The sequence below is a fragment of the Mirounga leonina genome, unplaced genomic scaffold (genome assembly GCF_011800145.1).
Source record: "Mirounga leonina isolate KUSES-001 unplaced genomic scaffold, KU_Mleo_1.0 Mir_125, whole genome shotgun sequence".
Lineage (NCBI taxonomy): Eukaryota > Metazoa > Chordata > Mammalia > Carnivora > Phocidae > Mirounga > Mirounga leonina.
In genome coordinates, this window is record NW_023270305.1 from 32,700,372 (window position 1) to 32,715,631 (window position 15,260).

The window sequence follows — 15,260 nt, forward strand, 5'->3', positions numbered from 1 at the left end:
CAGTGTGTTTCTGGGGTCTGTATCCAGTGCATTGATCTGCTTGTTGAGTCTTGTGCTAGTGCAATATCATTAAAAAAAATTTTTTTTTTAAAGATTTTATTTATTTGACAGAGAGAGAGAGACAGCGAGAGCAGGAACACAAGCAGGGGGAGTGGGAGAGGGAGAAGCAGTCTTCCCGGCAAGCAGGGAGCCCGATGCGGGGCTCAATCCCAGGACCCTGGATCATGACCTGAGCCGAAGGCAGACGCTTAATGACTGAGCCACCCAGGCACCCCTGCAATATCATTTTAATTACTACCTTTCCTTGGTTCCTCTTGCCAAGAAGACAGGGTTCCTGTTGGAATTTTAGCCAATAATAAGACAAATGACTCTTAAAAAAATGGGTAAAAGGGGGTGCCTGAGTGGCTCAGTCAGTTAGGTGTCTGCCTTCAGCTTGGGTCATGATCCCAGGGTCCTGGGATTGAGCCCCACGTAGGGCTCCCTGCTCAGCGGGGAGCCTGCTTCTTCCTCTGCCTCTGCTCCTACCCCCTGCTCGTGCTCGCTCTCATGCTCGCTCGCTCTCTCTCTCAAATAAAATCTTTTTTAAAAAAATGGGTAAAAGACTTGAATAGACAGTTCATCAATGAAGATATAAATAAGTACCAGAAAAGATGGCTAACATCATTAGTCATTAGGGAAATGCAAAGTAAAACCACAAGAAGCTACCACTATATTCTATCATTCTATCTATCTATCTATCTATCTATCTATCTATCTATCTATCTATCATCTAAAATTAAAAGGACTGGTCATCCTAAGTGGTAGTGAGGATGTGGAGGAACTGGAACCCTTACACGCTGCTGGTGGGAGTGTTCAATGATATGGCCACTTTGAAAACAGTTTGGCTGTTTCTTAAAAAGTTGAACCACGTACTTACCACATGATCCAGTCATTCCACACCTAGATATTTATCCACGGTAAATGAAAGCATATGTCCACATAGAAACTTGTACATATCATTATTAATTTTAATATGTTTTTAGATTTGTCATAGGAGGGGGAGATGAAGACATGATAGGAGTGTCTATTTTAGTCCTATTCCGTATGTTACTCTTTGAGAACATACTGTAATGGAAGATTTTATTAGAAAAATATTTATCAGTATCTATATTCTCTACTCAAATGAGGAAATGTTTTAGTTCTTTCTACCTTGCCACTCTCCCATATTTCTATCATCTGGAAATTTAGTTTCAAGTTCTTAAAATCATTTTTATGGTCAAACTATTAAGATTTAAGTGTGTGTGTGTGTGTTTTAAATAGAGGGTCAGTGGTGATTAATTTAGAGCCACTGTATGTCCAAAAATAGGTTTACTACTCCTTCCCTTTTAGATGATAATTTGGTTGCATTTGTTGCAGTTCTATGGTTCAAAGTTGTTTTTCCTCAGCCTTTAAGGATGTTTGTCTATTGGGGTGCCTGGGTGGCTCAGTTGGTTAAGCGTCTGCTTGGCTCGGGTCATGATCCCAAGATCCTGGGATCGAGCCTCGCATCAGACTCCCTGCTCAGTGGGGAGCCTGCTTCTCCTTCTCCCTCTGCCATTCCCCCTGCTTGTGCTCTCTGGCTCTCTCTGTCAAATAAATAAATAAAATCTTAAAAAAAAAAAGATGTTTGTCTATTTTCTTTTTATGTGCGCTGTGGATAAAGAGAGATGCTTGGTGTCAATATGATTCTCATCCTTGTGAATTTTAGTTCCAGTGTATTCATATATTTATCTCTTTGCTTTGAGTATTTTCTTTATCTCTGATAGTCTTAAGTATTGCTTTGATATATCTTTTAAAATTTATTTCTTTGTTGTGTGCTTTAAAAAAATCACTCCTACCACTTTGTGAGATCTTGCAATCTGGGGACTCAAGTGTTTCCTTCAGTTCTGGGAAATTATCAACCGTTATTATCCCTCTTCCATTCTCTTTCTCCTTCCAGATTGCCTACTAGATAAATACTGCAAATTTTGGCTCCTTTCACGATGTCCCTTTTTTTTTTTTTAATTGCATTGTGCTGTATTGTGAGGGATTTCCTCAGTTCATTCCCTGCTCACTCTTTGGCAGTGTCCTAGCTGTGTATGGGCAGATTGTCAGCTTCTCTGTTGATGGGGCTTTCTACTTGATTTCTTTTCTCAGGGCTGCATCTTAGTTTCAGGCCCACTCGGATTCCCCTTTTTGCAACATGGCATTCCATTTTTTAAAGATTTTTTAAAAAATTTATTTATTTGAGAGAGAGAGTGAGAGAGAGAGTGCAAGAGGGGGTAGGGTTAGAGGGAGAAGCAGACTCCCCGCCGAGCAGGGAGCCCGATGTGGGACTCAATCCCGGGACTCCGGGATCATGACCTGAGCCGAAGGCAGATGCTTAACGACTGAGCCACCCAGGCACCCATGGCATTCCATTTTTGGTTCATTTTCAAATCCGTTTTCTATGATGAGTCTCAGTGGCTTTAATGGGAGAGAGATTTTCGTGTCTACTCAGGTCATCATTTTGAAAATAAAAGTCACTGCTCAATAAGCTCTATTTTCTACTTATTAGACTAGTAGAAGAAAGCATTAGTTTTATGATGTTAGTCCATGCTCAGAGTTAAAGGAAAGAGAATTTATAACATTTATAAATTAGTATGTTATAAGTGGCCTCATTTTAAGCCTAGCTAATTGGCTTAAGATCTCTCCTTGCACAGTATAGCTTTTTTTTTTTTTTGGACTTTGTAGTTCGTGTTTCGTCATCATTTGGGCCAATCTTGGCACATCCTTACCTGTGGTTGAGAGTGTTCCTGCCCGGGCCCCTGTTTTATAAAGTGGGGAGTGGTAAAGTGTTGGGTTTGGCACATAATTTTGTTGAGGTTCAAAATGCACCACAGGCAGCATTGGATTCATCTGTCCTGGCAATGCGTCCTCTATCACCATTTCCGTATTGTCCCATCGAGAAGCATCCATGAACATTCCATGAACAAGAACACCATCCTCAGGAGAGGGCAACTGAAAGATGACGAGACGTTTTAAGGTGAGAAGAGGAGAAGGGGATTAGCTGTTGTGGGCCATTTCCTGAGTCCCACATCCTCACGAGTTAATTCTAAGAACCACTCTATAGATTGCTGTTATTACTCACATTTTAGAGAGGAGAATACCGAGGCTTGGAGAGGTAAAATGACTTGCTTCTCGGTTTGACACCAAATCTCATACTTCCCACAGTCCACCAGGACCTCTAATAAGGGATCCCATTTATGGGCTTCAAACGATCTGATATGATATTATGACTTTCTCCTTCTCACGGGAAGCAGATGGGATAGGAGGGCTGTAACTATTACGTTCTTTTTAGCAAGGTCTTTCGAGGGCCTGGGTGACCTAAAGATAGATTTTGTATCTGTAGTAACACTTGCAGAGCACCAGTGGAAAGTTCCTTTTTTGTCTTCAGAAATTATGCTAGATTTTTCATGTTCCTATTAAAGGGGGGAGAAAGAGGACAGAGAAACCCTGCCCCTTAGTGGCCCGTGATTGGACGCCGCCGCGGGATACAATTTCGGCCGGTTGTAGGCTTCTGTGTCGTCCTCCCTCAAACACTGAGCGCGTTTGGCCACTTGTGGAGCCAGTTATCTTTTGGATAATTGGAGCTTCACACCTGCAGGCAGTGACCAAGCTGTATGGACACAGGTAGTATCTTTTTATTGTGAATAGAAGAATGGTAAGCTCTTCTTGGCTGGTCTTCACTTCCTAGCGTCCTGAGCTTCGTCTCTTGGGCAGGCAGTGTGGGCCTGCCTTCCTGTCTGGGGGACTGCTGCACCCGCTTGTGCACGTTTGCATTACTATAGGCTGCACTTGCCGGGCCATGGGTGGGAGCCATTTGGACATCCACCCAGAGGGACTGTGCTTTCCTAAACCACACAAAGGTGGCAAACGGGAGGACGGTGGCCCTGCTTGTATGTAGTGGAACGAAAGCTGTGTGAGCAGTCTCTTGCACACATTCACTGGGAGGACCAGGAGTTGGGCCCACCATACAACCTGCCATCTCCATAGAAGGCAGAGATCTAAAGCACTGTCGTGGTTCAGTGCCCATGATCCAAGGTGGAAGTGTGCTGTGGGTTGGGGCAAGGTGGAGAGACAGAGGTCCTGGTGGTCATTGTAAGCTTCCGTCTGTCAGCCTCCTGGGGCAGGTACAAATGTGCCAGGCCCAGAGCAGGGCCAGCGTTCTGGAAGGCCTTGGCGAGAACTTTTATGTGGGTGCCTTTCTGAGGCCTCAGTTATTCCTGATGTGGGCCTGGGACACTCTCCTGCCTAAGAAGGGGCTCAAAATAATGAGGAGTGCAACTCTCAGTTTATTTTCTCTTTACTTTAAAAAGAATTTTGATGCTAAAACAAATTTCCTTAAAAATGTAACCCTTTTTATTGTCATTTTAAATACAGATAATTGGGGCACCTGGGTGGCTCAGTTGTTAAGCGTCTGCTTTCGGCTCAGGTCATGATCCCAGGGTCCTGGTATTGAGCCCCGCATCGGGCTCCCTGCTCAGCGGGGAGCCTGCTTCTCCCTCTCCCATTCCCCCTGCTTGTGTTCCCTCTCTCACTGTCTCTCTGTCAAATAAATAAATAAAATCTTTAAAAAAACCCCAGATAATTAAGAGGTATGGGATATTATAGTATTTCATAAGTAAGCCATGAATATTGGATCAGTTTGGTCTTTGTAAGTTTTTGCTCATGAGAACAAAGAGTAGATCAATCAGATCTGAGTGGGGTGGATACTGATAGAATTATCCAGGAGCAATTTCTACTAACTGATGCCAGATATGTTAAGGAAAGTTTAGTAAAGCCATTCACCACAACTATGCTGATTGAGGAGTGAACACTTTCTTGGAAAAAACAATCTGGAGCAGATGTTTGATTTTGTGGCACGAGTAGAAAATTATATTTACACAGCTCACTAGTGTGGGTAGGTGCTTGGAGGCAGAGCTCCAGTCCCCCATGGATACCCCCTCAGCACACTGAAGCTGGGCAGCTCAGATTGGCAGCGGTGGTGCTCATCCCTGGCTGTACTCTGGAATCACCAGGGGAGCTTTGGAAAATAATGGTGCCTAATGAAATTGCGGTGATTCTGATGTAACTGGGGTGTATTCTGGGCACTGGGATTTTTAAAAAGCTCCACAGGTGATTCTAACCTTCAGTCAAGGTTGAGAATCACTGATATTCTAGAGCTGTGGTTCTCAAACTTTAGTGGGCTAAGAACCCCAGGTAGGACTGTCACAGTACAGATTTCTGGGTCCCAGCGCAGGGTTTCTGATTCAGTAGATCTGGATTGGGTCCTTGGAATTTGCATTTCTAGTAAGTTCGCAGGTGATGCCCATGCTCCTCGTATTGGAACCACACTTTGAGAACTTCTGCTCTAGAGGGAGTAAACTATATAGGCAAGGAGTTTAAACTGCTTCCTTAGTGCATTCCTATTAATTACGTCATGTATTTATGGTTATATAATGTATGATATATTGGTATATTCCTTCTGCTAGGAGGCAGTTGAATGAACAGCAAATAAATTCAGCCTATAATAATATTTATTGCAGGAGCATTATGCGCTGGTTATTTTTACTGCATTACAACTCTGAGGTTAGCAGCAGCAGCCCCATTTTACAGATGAGAACACTGATGCAGACACGTGAGTCATTGCCCTAGCACACACAGCCTGCAAAGGGGAAAGTCAGAATTTAAACTCAGGCCTGCCTGATTCTGAAACCTTTGTTTTTAACATCTGGCTAAAGTCCTGATATTTAACCCTTTTCTCCATAAGAAGGAGAAAGTTGCCATAGGAATCTAAAGAAATAAAGGGTTACTTTAAAAAATATCTCTATAAATCAGACTAATTTAGGCAGTTCCATCTAGGCATTGCTAGACTGGGGAGTTTGTCTGAGGGGTGTGAATCTTGTCCTGCTTCTTGTGCTCCTGTGTGTGGGAGGCAGTAGGGGAGTGGGGCAGGGGAGGTTGGCTGAGGCCTCAAATGGCAGAGGGACAGAGCTGCTTTGCTGTAACAGTAGTCGGGGGGACAATACCTCCAAGTCCATGGGCAATTCTTGTCCAAACTGCACTGTCTTGGCAGCTTCTATAACTGCAGCTTGATCCCGGTAGGTAGGAATGATGTTGTATTTGAAACTCAGCTCATCTATAGGCAAATTGTATTTCCGAGCATGATTTTGAAGAGTTCCTATAAATACGAAAACCAGAAAGCTGGGTCCTCGGAACAACACTGCCGCTTCTCAAACACGGCCTCCGCTTGCCTCCATCAGTTTGAGAACTTCCTCTCCACTGAGAAGTCTCAACCACTAATGCCTTATTCTGAATTAGTTCATCTGCCGGGAAGCCTGTGGTGATGTTGGGAGGGGTGGAGCCATGCGGGGCTGGGAAGAGAGGGAGGAAGGCCAAGTCTCAAGGGCACTGCTCTGCAGTGAGGGAGACAGGCCAGTGCAGGAGTTCCAGAGCCCCATCTCCCTAACTTCAGAGTCCTGCTCAGCTTGTCTTGTATGGGCTGTTAATAAGGGATTCAGGATGAGACAGATTAAGGGCTGGGCCCTCTAGCTGGAGTCCTTGAGGGCTGATGGAAGGACAGAAGGAGTATTTTTTAGAGGAAAGGAAGCTGCGCTGAGCTGGGGCCGGAGCAGGGGGTGAGCAGGTGGTGCCTTTAAGCACGGGTCGCACGGGTCGCATGGGTCGCACAGGTCGCACGGGGACTGGGGCGTGCTGTGGACCCTCACAGCAGCAGTGCACTCGCGTGCACAACGGAGAGGGTCTGGGACTAAGTTGTAGGGGAGCGGCTGCTACTTCTGTCATCCTTTCCCCTGGCAAGTGAAGAAGAGCAGGGCCTCACCGAACTGCCCTAAAACCAACAGTCCATGGTTAGGTCATTGGCAGCCAGGCCTTTCCCCTGGTTCCTAGAAACCCAGCATGTAACAAATCACGGTCTTTTCGGTGGGATTTTTCTTGGGAAAGCATGGTTTGTTACCTGTTAGAAATCCTTGAGGAAAGAAGAAACCGGAGATCCAGAAGGACTTAGGCTGCCCTCTTTTGAGCCACAACTAAAGGAGAAACATTACATCATCATGTATTGTTTTTCTGAAATGGAGTTTGTCATTTAAATCAAAGTCATATTCTGAAGGGCCTCTCAGGAGACAGAACCTCAACCAGCCTGAGTTAGTCACCAGCCCCATTCTCACTGCCTCTCTGTCCCCCGCTTCCTCACCCAACAGCCTGACCATAAATCCAGAAGCTGGTTATTACCAGGGGTGTGGAAGAGGGGAGACCACAGCAAGGTCACACCTGGCAGTTTGGACCCATGTCAGACTGGTTCTGTACCTCACAGTGGGGTCCTATGAACTAGATCTGAAACTAAAATGGGATGTGGGGATAAGGGCCAAGGGCAAAGTACATTATAATGAGCATGACTTCCAAATTGATGCCATTCGGGAAGTTTGTGTTTCTTTGGGCTCGGATGATCCCTCAATGGTTGCTAGTGTTTCAGTTCGCTAGGGCTTCCTAAGGACCTTAAGGCCTACCGTGTTCATCAAACCCCAAAGAAGTGAATTTTCTTACGTCCACAAACGCAGTCCTCAGGATGAGGTCTTTGACCCATGATCCTAGTGGCTTCAGGGATGGGTAGGCTGTGCTGGACCACAGAGAAGGAACCTGGTTGTTGAGGAAACTGTGATACACCTTCTCCATTTCTTCAGACATCACCACTAAGCCGGCGATGGCTTTGTTGAGTGTTTCCAGAGAAGTCTGAAAGAACAAGAATGGGGAGATACCTTTCACAGATGTAATTATCAAGTGTGAGTGCCACTCATTTGAGGCAGCTGGTACTGCCTTGGGCTGAAGGGCCCACTTGCTGGGTTCCATCCTCTCGGTACACGGTCTGCTGGGCCAGACCCTCCCGTCTTTCATCCATTTTTACAACATGTGACCATAGGGGTGGAAGAGCTGGGTGGGGGTGCGGGGGGTTCAGGTGGTTAATAGCAGAATCCAATGAAGTGGAAAGAGGGGAAGGAGGAGAAATATCCCCTGAAGCCTCGAGAAGTGGTTTCGAGAACTGCCCCTGAACAGCTTTCCTTCAGGCTAAAGGAAAAATGGGCCTGACGGTTAGTTATTTGGGAAGCATGGGGCTGGTGGTGGCAACTACCTCAGGCCTCCGGGGAGCTCTGCCCCGGGGCTGCCCATGGCCTCTGAGGTTAGAGCAGAGAGGGAAGATTCTTAGATGAGACCAATCTTCCAGCTGGTACCAGACAGTCTCCTTGAACTGGAAACACGTCCTTAGGACATCCCCTCACCCTCCCCTCGCCACCACAAAAGTCCGAGGCTGGTAGCAGCCTCGGGAAGCCCAGGGCAGTATGGGCTAAAGACGAAGGCTGGTGTGGGATTGGTAGGGCCTGCACAGGTTCCAGTTTTGTGAAAACTACTGCTATCTACTGGGAAGATATTACAGAAAGACGTTGGAGGCCAAATTTATGCGGATTCAGAAAACAAAATAAGGCCCAGGACCATATAGTTCTGGAGATAGGCCATATGTGGATGAACAAGGTTAGTCAGCCTTCCCTTCCCTCATAGGGTTATCCCCCTCAGCAACCCCCCCCCCCACACACACCCCATCTCGCTTCACAAGAGGCAGTAGTATGAAAAAGAAGAGTTTTAGTTAGATCTGCCCTCGGGACGTGAGGAGCCCTTGGTAGCGTTGGAAAGCAAGGGGGCTCTCAGCCACAGCCGAGGCGGTATTCCACCTTAGATACCGAAAATGGAAAAAGCAGCAGAAGACTTACGTAAAATGCTGGGAGAATGCTTAAGTTATGGGGTGGGAGGGGGAGGTTAGGCAGCTAGGGTCTTCTAGGTCTGCTTAAAATGGAGGTCACTTTGCGGCCGGTTCTCCCAGAGAAGAATGTTCAGTGGGAGAAAGTGTACTTCAAGATGTTCTTCTCTATGGCTAGAAGCCTGACTAACAGGCCGGCCTCATCTCTCCCAGGAACCACCCTGGCTCATAGTTCCGTCACTAGAGGGAGGAGAATGGGCTCCCCGGGTGCTGCCACCTTCCTTGGCCTTTCTTATTGCCACCGCGGTGCTGCCTTCCTATTCCCTGGGTGAAATGAAGGTGAGGCTGGGCCAGAGTCAGGATGGGGGGGCGGTTAGGGGCCACCACCTCTCCCTCAGACAGGAGTGCCCTGCCGCGATTCCCGACTGCCTTGCAGGCTGCTTCTTCCTGGGCTCTGCCCTCTTCTTCCTGTAGGTGAATCCCTCCATTACTGGGAGACGGTAACGTTTGACCAGAAGTGGCCACAAGGAGACTTTAGAGCCACACTTACTCATTCGCCCATTCAAATAGTCACAAAGATTTAGGATGTGTCAGGGACTAGGGAAACAAAGATGGCTAATATACTAGTTTCCTTCTCTTCAAGAAGTTCATTGACTCACGGGGGAGCCCTCCTCATGGAGGAGAAATTACAAAGTAATGTGGCAGGTACCGTGATAGACACAGACACCTGAAATGATGGAGTGCTGAGGAGGGGCTCCTAAGTTATCTGATGGTGGAGGGATGGGCTGGTGTGTCAGGAAGACTCTTTGGAGGAAGTGACCTTTGGATTTGTCCATCTTCAAGTAGGTGAAAGGTCATGATGTGGAGGAGGCCAGACATGAGCAGCATCCATGTTCGTCCTCTGAACAACAGTCCTCCCTTCATTTTAGCTGGGCATACAGCAGTCCAATATAGAGACTGTATTTCCCACTACCCTTGCAGCTGGGGTATGGCCATGTGACCAAATTTTGGCTAATGGGGTACAGGAAAAAAATGATGTATGCAATTTCTGGGTCACATTTTTATGAGCTTTCTCTCAGCCCTCTCTTTCCCCTGTTCCCCTGGCTGGCAAAAGGGGACAATAGAAGCAGCCACCTTAGGCCCAGAGATGCAGGCTAGCTGTTGAGACTGGAAGAGCCAACCCTCCAGCCGGGGACCCTAGATGAGCTCACAGAGCAAGATGAACTACCTGCCCTACAGGGCTTCTTCTGGGCTGTTACCTGAGAGGGAAGTGAATTTTTACCTTGTTTTGGTCATTGTATTTGGAGGTCTTTATCATAGCAGCTTAATCTCTATCTTGGCTCTTTCAGTGTAGAAGGAGATAAGCCCTGGGCTGGCCACCTGGCCTTGACACTGGTATACAGCTGACTAGATCCACAGTCCCAAGGTGAGGACTTCACATATTCAGCTGACCGGTGCCCCCCTAACCCACAAGCCTAAGTATTGCCAGCCAACCAGCAACATCGGGAGACTGCTTTTCTAATAGGAGACAGTCTTTGGCTTTAAAAGATTTACACCAGTTGTCCTCCCCAATCTTACCACCGAGCCTTGACTTTGTGCTAGGTATTTGGTCCTTGCTGGGCAGCAAAATCTTTCCGGGTAATATTCAGTATTTGGTCTCTAAAAGTTTTTGTGTTTCCCTTATCAAAGTTTCGCACAGAGAAACCAGGGAGGCCTTTAGCCATCATTACAAATTCAAGGCCATCCAGAAAGTGTTCCGGAGCATAGGCAAAGTCTCCCAATAGTTGTCCTCAAATTTTAGTGGCAGTGAAATCATCTGGGGGAGTTTACTTAAAATTCATAATCCCAGGAATTTCTCAAGGAATTCTAACTCAGTAGGTCTGGAGTGGGATCAGGGAATCTACATTTTGAACATGCCACATGGCAGATTCTAAGGCGAGCATTTTGTGGCCCAACTTGGAGAAACTCTGGTTTTTACAGTCGTCATAAAGACTGTGTTATTATATGCAAACCAGACATCAGGAACATGCACTGAATCTCTCTTAATTCAGTGCTTTGGTCCTTGATCAAATGTCTAGAGTCAATGCTCATTCCAGGGGTGTAAGTTAGGATAACGAGGACACTGGGATCTGTAACGTCACAGACTGATGGAGGCCTTATTAGGGAAGGGGAACAGACTCGTTGGATGGGGGTCAATTCCATTTTAGCCAAGTTGTGTTGGAAAAGTTGTTAGCATATCCAAACGGAAATGCTGAAGTGGTGGGAACCGGACGATTCTTCCGAGGCTACGCTTCTCTACAAAGCTTTGCTGCCCATCAGCAATGTGGGCAGTGAGTGCTCATACGTGTATTAACTTCAGTAGCTTGTTAAAGCGGTCCACTTCTTGTCCGAGCACGGTAGTCAAGGAGTTAAGGCGTCCTTGAGGATCCCTGATGAAAAGGCTCTCCGATGCACTCTCCATTTCTAGTGTTTCTGAAACACACACAGCTGATTCCTCAGATTGATCATCATGGATGGCTGTCCTCCTAACATTGCTATTGTCATGCACTTAGCTTAACTCTTACAAAGCCGATGACTTCTGCACCTGGGCCAGGGCTGAATGGGAGTCAGGCCCCGCACAGACCTCAGTGGCAAAAGGCCATCAGGACAAGCGGTTACCTGGCAGGTGAGGGCCATCCCTGGGACCAGAGGTGCCAGCGACCCTGAGTTTTCTCTGCCATGCAGGCATGTAAGCCGCCCTCTTCCCTGCACACGTGCACTGCATTTCAGAGACAAGGGGGTGGGTGGGGGGAGAATGAGAGATGAGGCAGGTGTAGCATTTATCTTGTTCCTGAGCATTATTCAAAGGGACTGACTCAGTTATTAGGCCCATGGTTCAGGCTGGATCGAAAGTTCTGCTCTTCCTTTTCCCTACAGTCTAGCAACTGGAGGCTCATAGAAGTGATACAAAAATGAAGGACCAGCATTTTGCCTGCATGTCTGAGTAAAGTGTTAGTGAGTGGCTCTGAAGTCCATATACTGAATTCCTTCTGAATTTGCATTTTCACTGCTCTAGAAAAATCACACAGCGGTGTGGGTGAGTCTAGTCTCGGGTCATCCCCAGTGCTGTGCTCACACGTCCCGGGTCCCCTCTCAGCCCCTGAGGGGCTATTCCAAACCCTCAGGTCTCTTACTGAACCAGTCACATCCCTGTCCCCTTTGCCTTAGCAGACGGCATTGCTTATTTCACGCTGAAAGTATAAGCTGTATTAAGCTCAGAGAGAAAAATCTCCTAGGTGTCAGTGGAACTCTGTGAACCAAGTACACAGTCTTCCAGCTAGCCACCTGCCTATGCATCCCTTTTCCACCCAGCCCTCCATCTCATATTTGTTAAAAATCACTTCCTAAACTAACTGACACAGTTTGCTTCACCATCAACAGAACCCTCTACTCAGAAGGCCTCTTTTGAGGGCCTGTTTTGGGAGGAGACGACTGGCTTCTGAGGTCACACAGGCCTTTTCTTCTGGGGGTCTTAGGAGGATTGGCAAGACTCTGTCTGTTGTATGGTGATATAATAAGAAATAAATATTTTGGTCTTTGTCCCTGGTTCCTCCTGGCTGGAGCCCCCCAGACCCTTGTAATTTCCTAAGTAATAAGAGTGATAGGAGCATCATTTTTTATATTTGGCTTTGACCCTGGCTCCTACAATAGCTTCTGAGTGTTAAAGGTGAAAGGAGTGTCTTTTGTTATTCATAACATAAGCCTGGGTCTTTATTAATGAGGTGGCTTTGGAAAGCCTCTAAGGGTGGGGGGGCTCTTTGTCAGGGGAACCAACCAATGGGATTAGACTGTTGGAACTTTCAGCTTCCCCCTCTGACCTCTTGGGAAGGGAGAGGGGCTGGAGATTGAATTAATGACTAATGGCTAATGATTTAGTCAATTATGCCTAATAATGAAGCTTCCATAAAAACCCTAACTGAAGGGGTTGGGAGAGCTTCTGTGCACTAGGAGGGTGGTGTACCCTGACTCCATGGGGACAGAAGCTCCTGCTCTTGAGACTCTTCTAGACCTTGCCCCATGTACCTCTTCATGTGGTTGTTTATCTGTACCCTTTATTATATCTTTTATTATAAACTGGTAAATGTGTTTCCCTGAGTTCTGTGAGCCATTCTAGCAAATTTTAAACCTAAGAAGGGGGTTGTGGGAACCCCCAAATTATTGCGGGTTAGTCAGAAGTACAGGTCACAACTTGGGACTTGAGATTATCATCTAAAGTGGAGGGCAGTCTTATGGGATCGAGTCCTTAACCTGTGGGGTCCACGCTAACTCTGGTTAGTGTCATAATTGGATTGTAGGATACCCAGTTGGTGTCCAGAGAGTTGGAGAATTGCTTAATGTAAGGGAAAAGCCCACACATTTGGTGTCAAAAGTGTTGTGAGTAGAGAGAGAAACACAGTTTACTTTTACATTAGACTAAAAAATATAAATCTACAGTCACTCTAAGAAAAGTGTGAGAGTAGATCTCTGATCATTTGGGAAGATTCCTTAACTCACCAGAAAACAAGGTGGTAATAATTTAGCCATTTCTCTTGAATCTAGAAAAAAAATGACATGGATTCTAGAGCAGGGCTGTCTAATGGCACATTTTACAATAATGGAAATGTCTTCGATCTGTGTTGTCCAATACAGTAGCCCTCAAAATATGGCGAGTGCAACTGAGGAAATGAATTTTAAATTTTACTTATTTATATTTAAGTTTAAGTAGCCACTTGTGGCTAGTGGCTACTGTCTTGGGCAGCACAGGTCTAGAGGCGCAGGGAAGCTCAGAAAAAAGTCTAGTTAAAGTTTCATGGGGCTAGAAACCAACTTGCACCTAATGCTTCAGGCAGTTGGGTTGTTGAGATGCTCAAGGCTTCCATGGAGAGCTCCGAGTCAGAAGTGCTCTCTACATAAAGAAAAGTGTATGTAATAAAGCATATTTGGATACCTGCTCATCACTCAGCTTTCTGAGTTTATTCCTGAAAGTCCTATGATGTACAGAAGCCAGGGATTATTTATTACCTGGAACTCTGGTCCGGACTGAAGCAACAAGTTCTTGGACAATTTCATCATTGCTTTTTCCCTCTCCACCAGATGACGACCTTGGCTGAACTTCAAGTATGGTGTTGATTAAAGTGTTGGTCTCTTTGTACTGTAATGTTGGGAAGAGACAGAACAGTGAAGGCTCGAATTCTCAGAAAATAATTTACAGTACAATTTACTTATAGAAATGGCAATTGTCAAAAAGGGAAAACTTTTATGTTGAAGATAGAATTGGTAAAATGTGCTCATTGGAAATGCATTGGAACAATGCGGGGGTTAAAGCGCATTGCCCTTCCTGGTTGCACAGTCAAAAATCCATGTATGACTTGATTCTTCAAAAATGTAACCACTAATAGCCTACTGTTGACTGGAAGGCTTACCAATAACATAAACAGTTGATTAACACACATTTTGTGTATGTATTATATGCTGTATTCTTAAGTAAGCTAAAGAAAAGAAAATGTTAGTAAGAAACTCATAGGGGCGCCTGGGTGGCTCAGTCGGTTAAGCGTTTGCCTTCGGCTCAGGTCATAATCCCAGGGTCCTGGGATCGAGCCCCGCATCGGGCTCCCTGCTCAGTGGGGAGCCTGTTTCTCCCTTTCCCTCTGTGTGCTTGTTTACTCTCTCTCTCTCTTTCAAATAAATAAATAAATCTTAAAAAAAAAGAAAAAAAATCCGTGTATAAATGGGCCACACAGTTCAAACCTGTGCTGTTCAAGGGTCAATTGTACACAGTGGTCAGTGTTATATTTAAACATTTTTGGTTGAACAATAATGTGAATGTACTTAATGCCACTGAACTGTATACTTAAAAATGGTTAAAAGGGTAAATTTTATGTTATATATATTTGACCCTAATAAAAAATGAATAAAATTTTTTTAGCTAATCATTTAAAAGACAGTTTATAAAAACGAAGAAGAAATAATGAGAATGCTGTTTTGAAACATACTTTTATTTAAATAACATTTTTTTCAACTAGAAAAGTGTTATGGCTTATTATAGACAATTTAGAAACTACAGAAAAGTATAAAGAAAAAATATTCGTGATCCTGCTTTTCAGAGATATTTATAACTTTAGTTTACCCCCCACTTGGACATTTTCTCTGTATATGTGCATCTAATTAAAAAAACTGAGCCCATACAATTTATATAGTATTCATTCTTTTTCAATTTCATGAACATTTTTCTCCTATCACTGACAAATCTTCCTGAACCATGCTTTAAGTGACTGTGTGATACTTGGTGGTATGAAGAGCCATAGTTAATATAGTTGTTTATCTTCTATATTACTACTAGATATGTTTTGGACATTTCTAGTTTTTAGATTTTATAGAACTTGGTGAATAGAATATCTGTATATGAATTTCACCCACTATATTTGAAATTCTTTAAATGATATATTTCCAAAAGAAT

General features: G+C 45.0%; 1 protein-coding gene across 1 annotated transcript in view; it reads right to left on the minus strand.

Moving 5' to 3' along the window:
- DNAH6 (dynein axonemal heavy chain 6) overlaps positions 1–15,260 on the minus strand; it is a 244,011-nt gene that overhangs the window by 1,964 nt on the left and 226,787 nt on the right. Inside the window, exons 72-77 of the mRNA XM_035001185.1 lie at positions 13,826–13,955; positions 11,130–11,257; positions 7,582–7,767; positions 6,995–7,067; positions 6,048–6,199; positions 2,775–2,997 (exon numbers count right to left, since the gene is read on the minus strand). Of these exons, the coding sequence (XP_034857076.1) occupies positions 2,775–2,997; positions 6,048–6,199; positions 6,995–7,067; positions 7,582–7,767; positions 11,130–11,257; positions 13,826–13,955 (892 nt within the window). The remainder of the gene's footprint in view (positions 1–2,774; positions 2,998–6,047; positions 6,200–6,994; positions 7,068–7,581; positions 7,768–11,129; positions 11,258–13,825; positions 13,956–15,260) is intronic.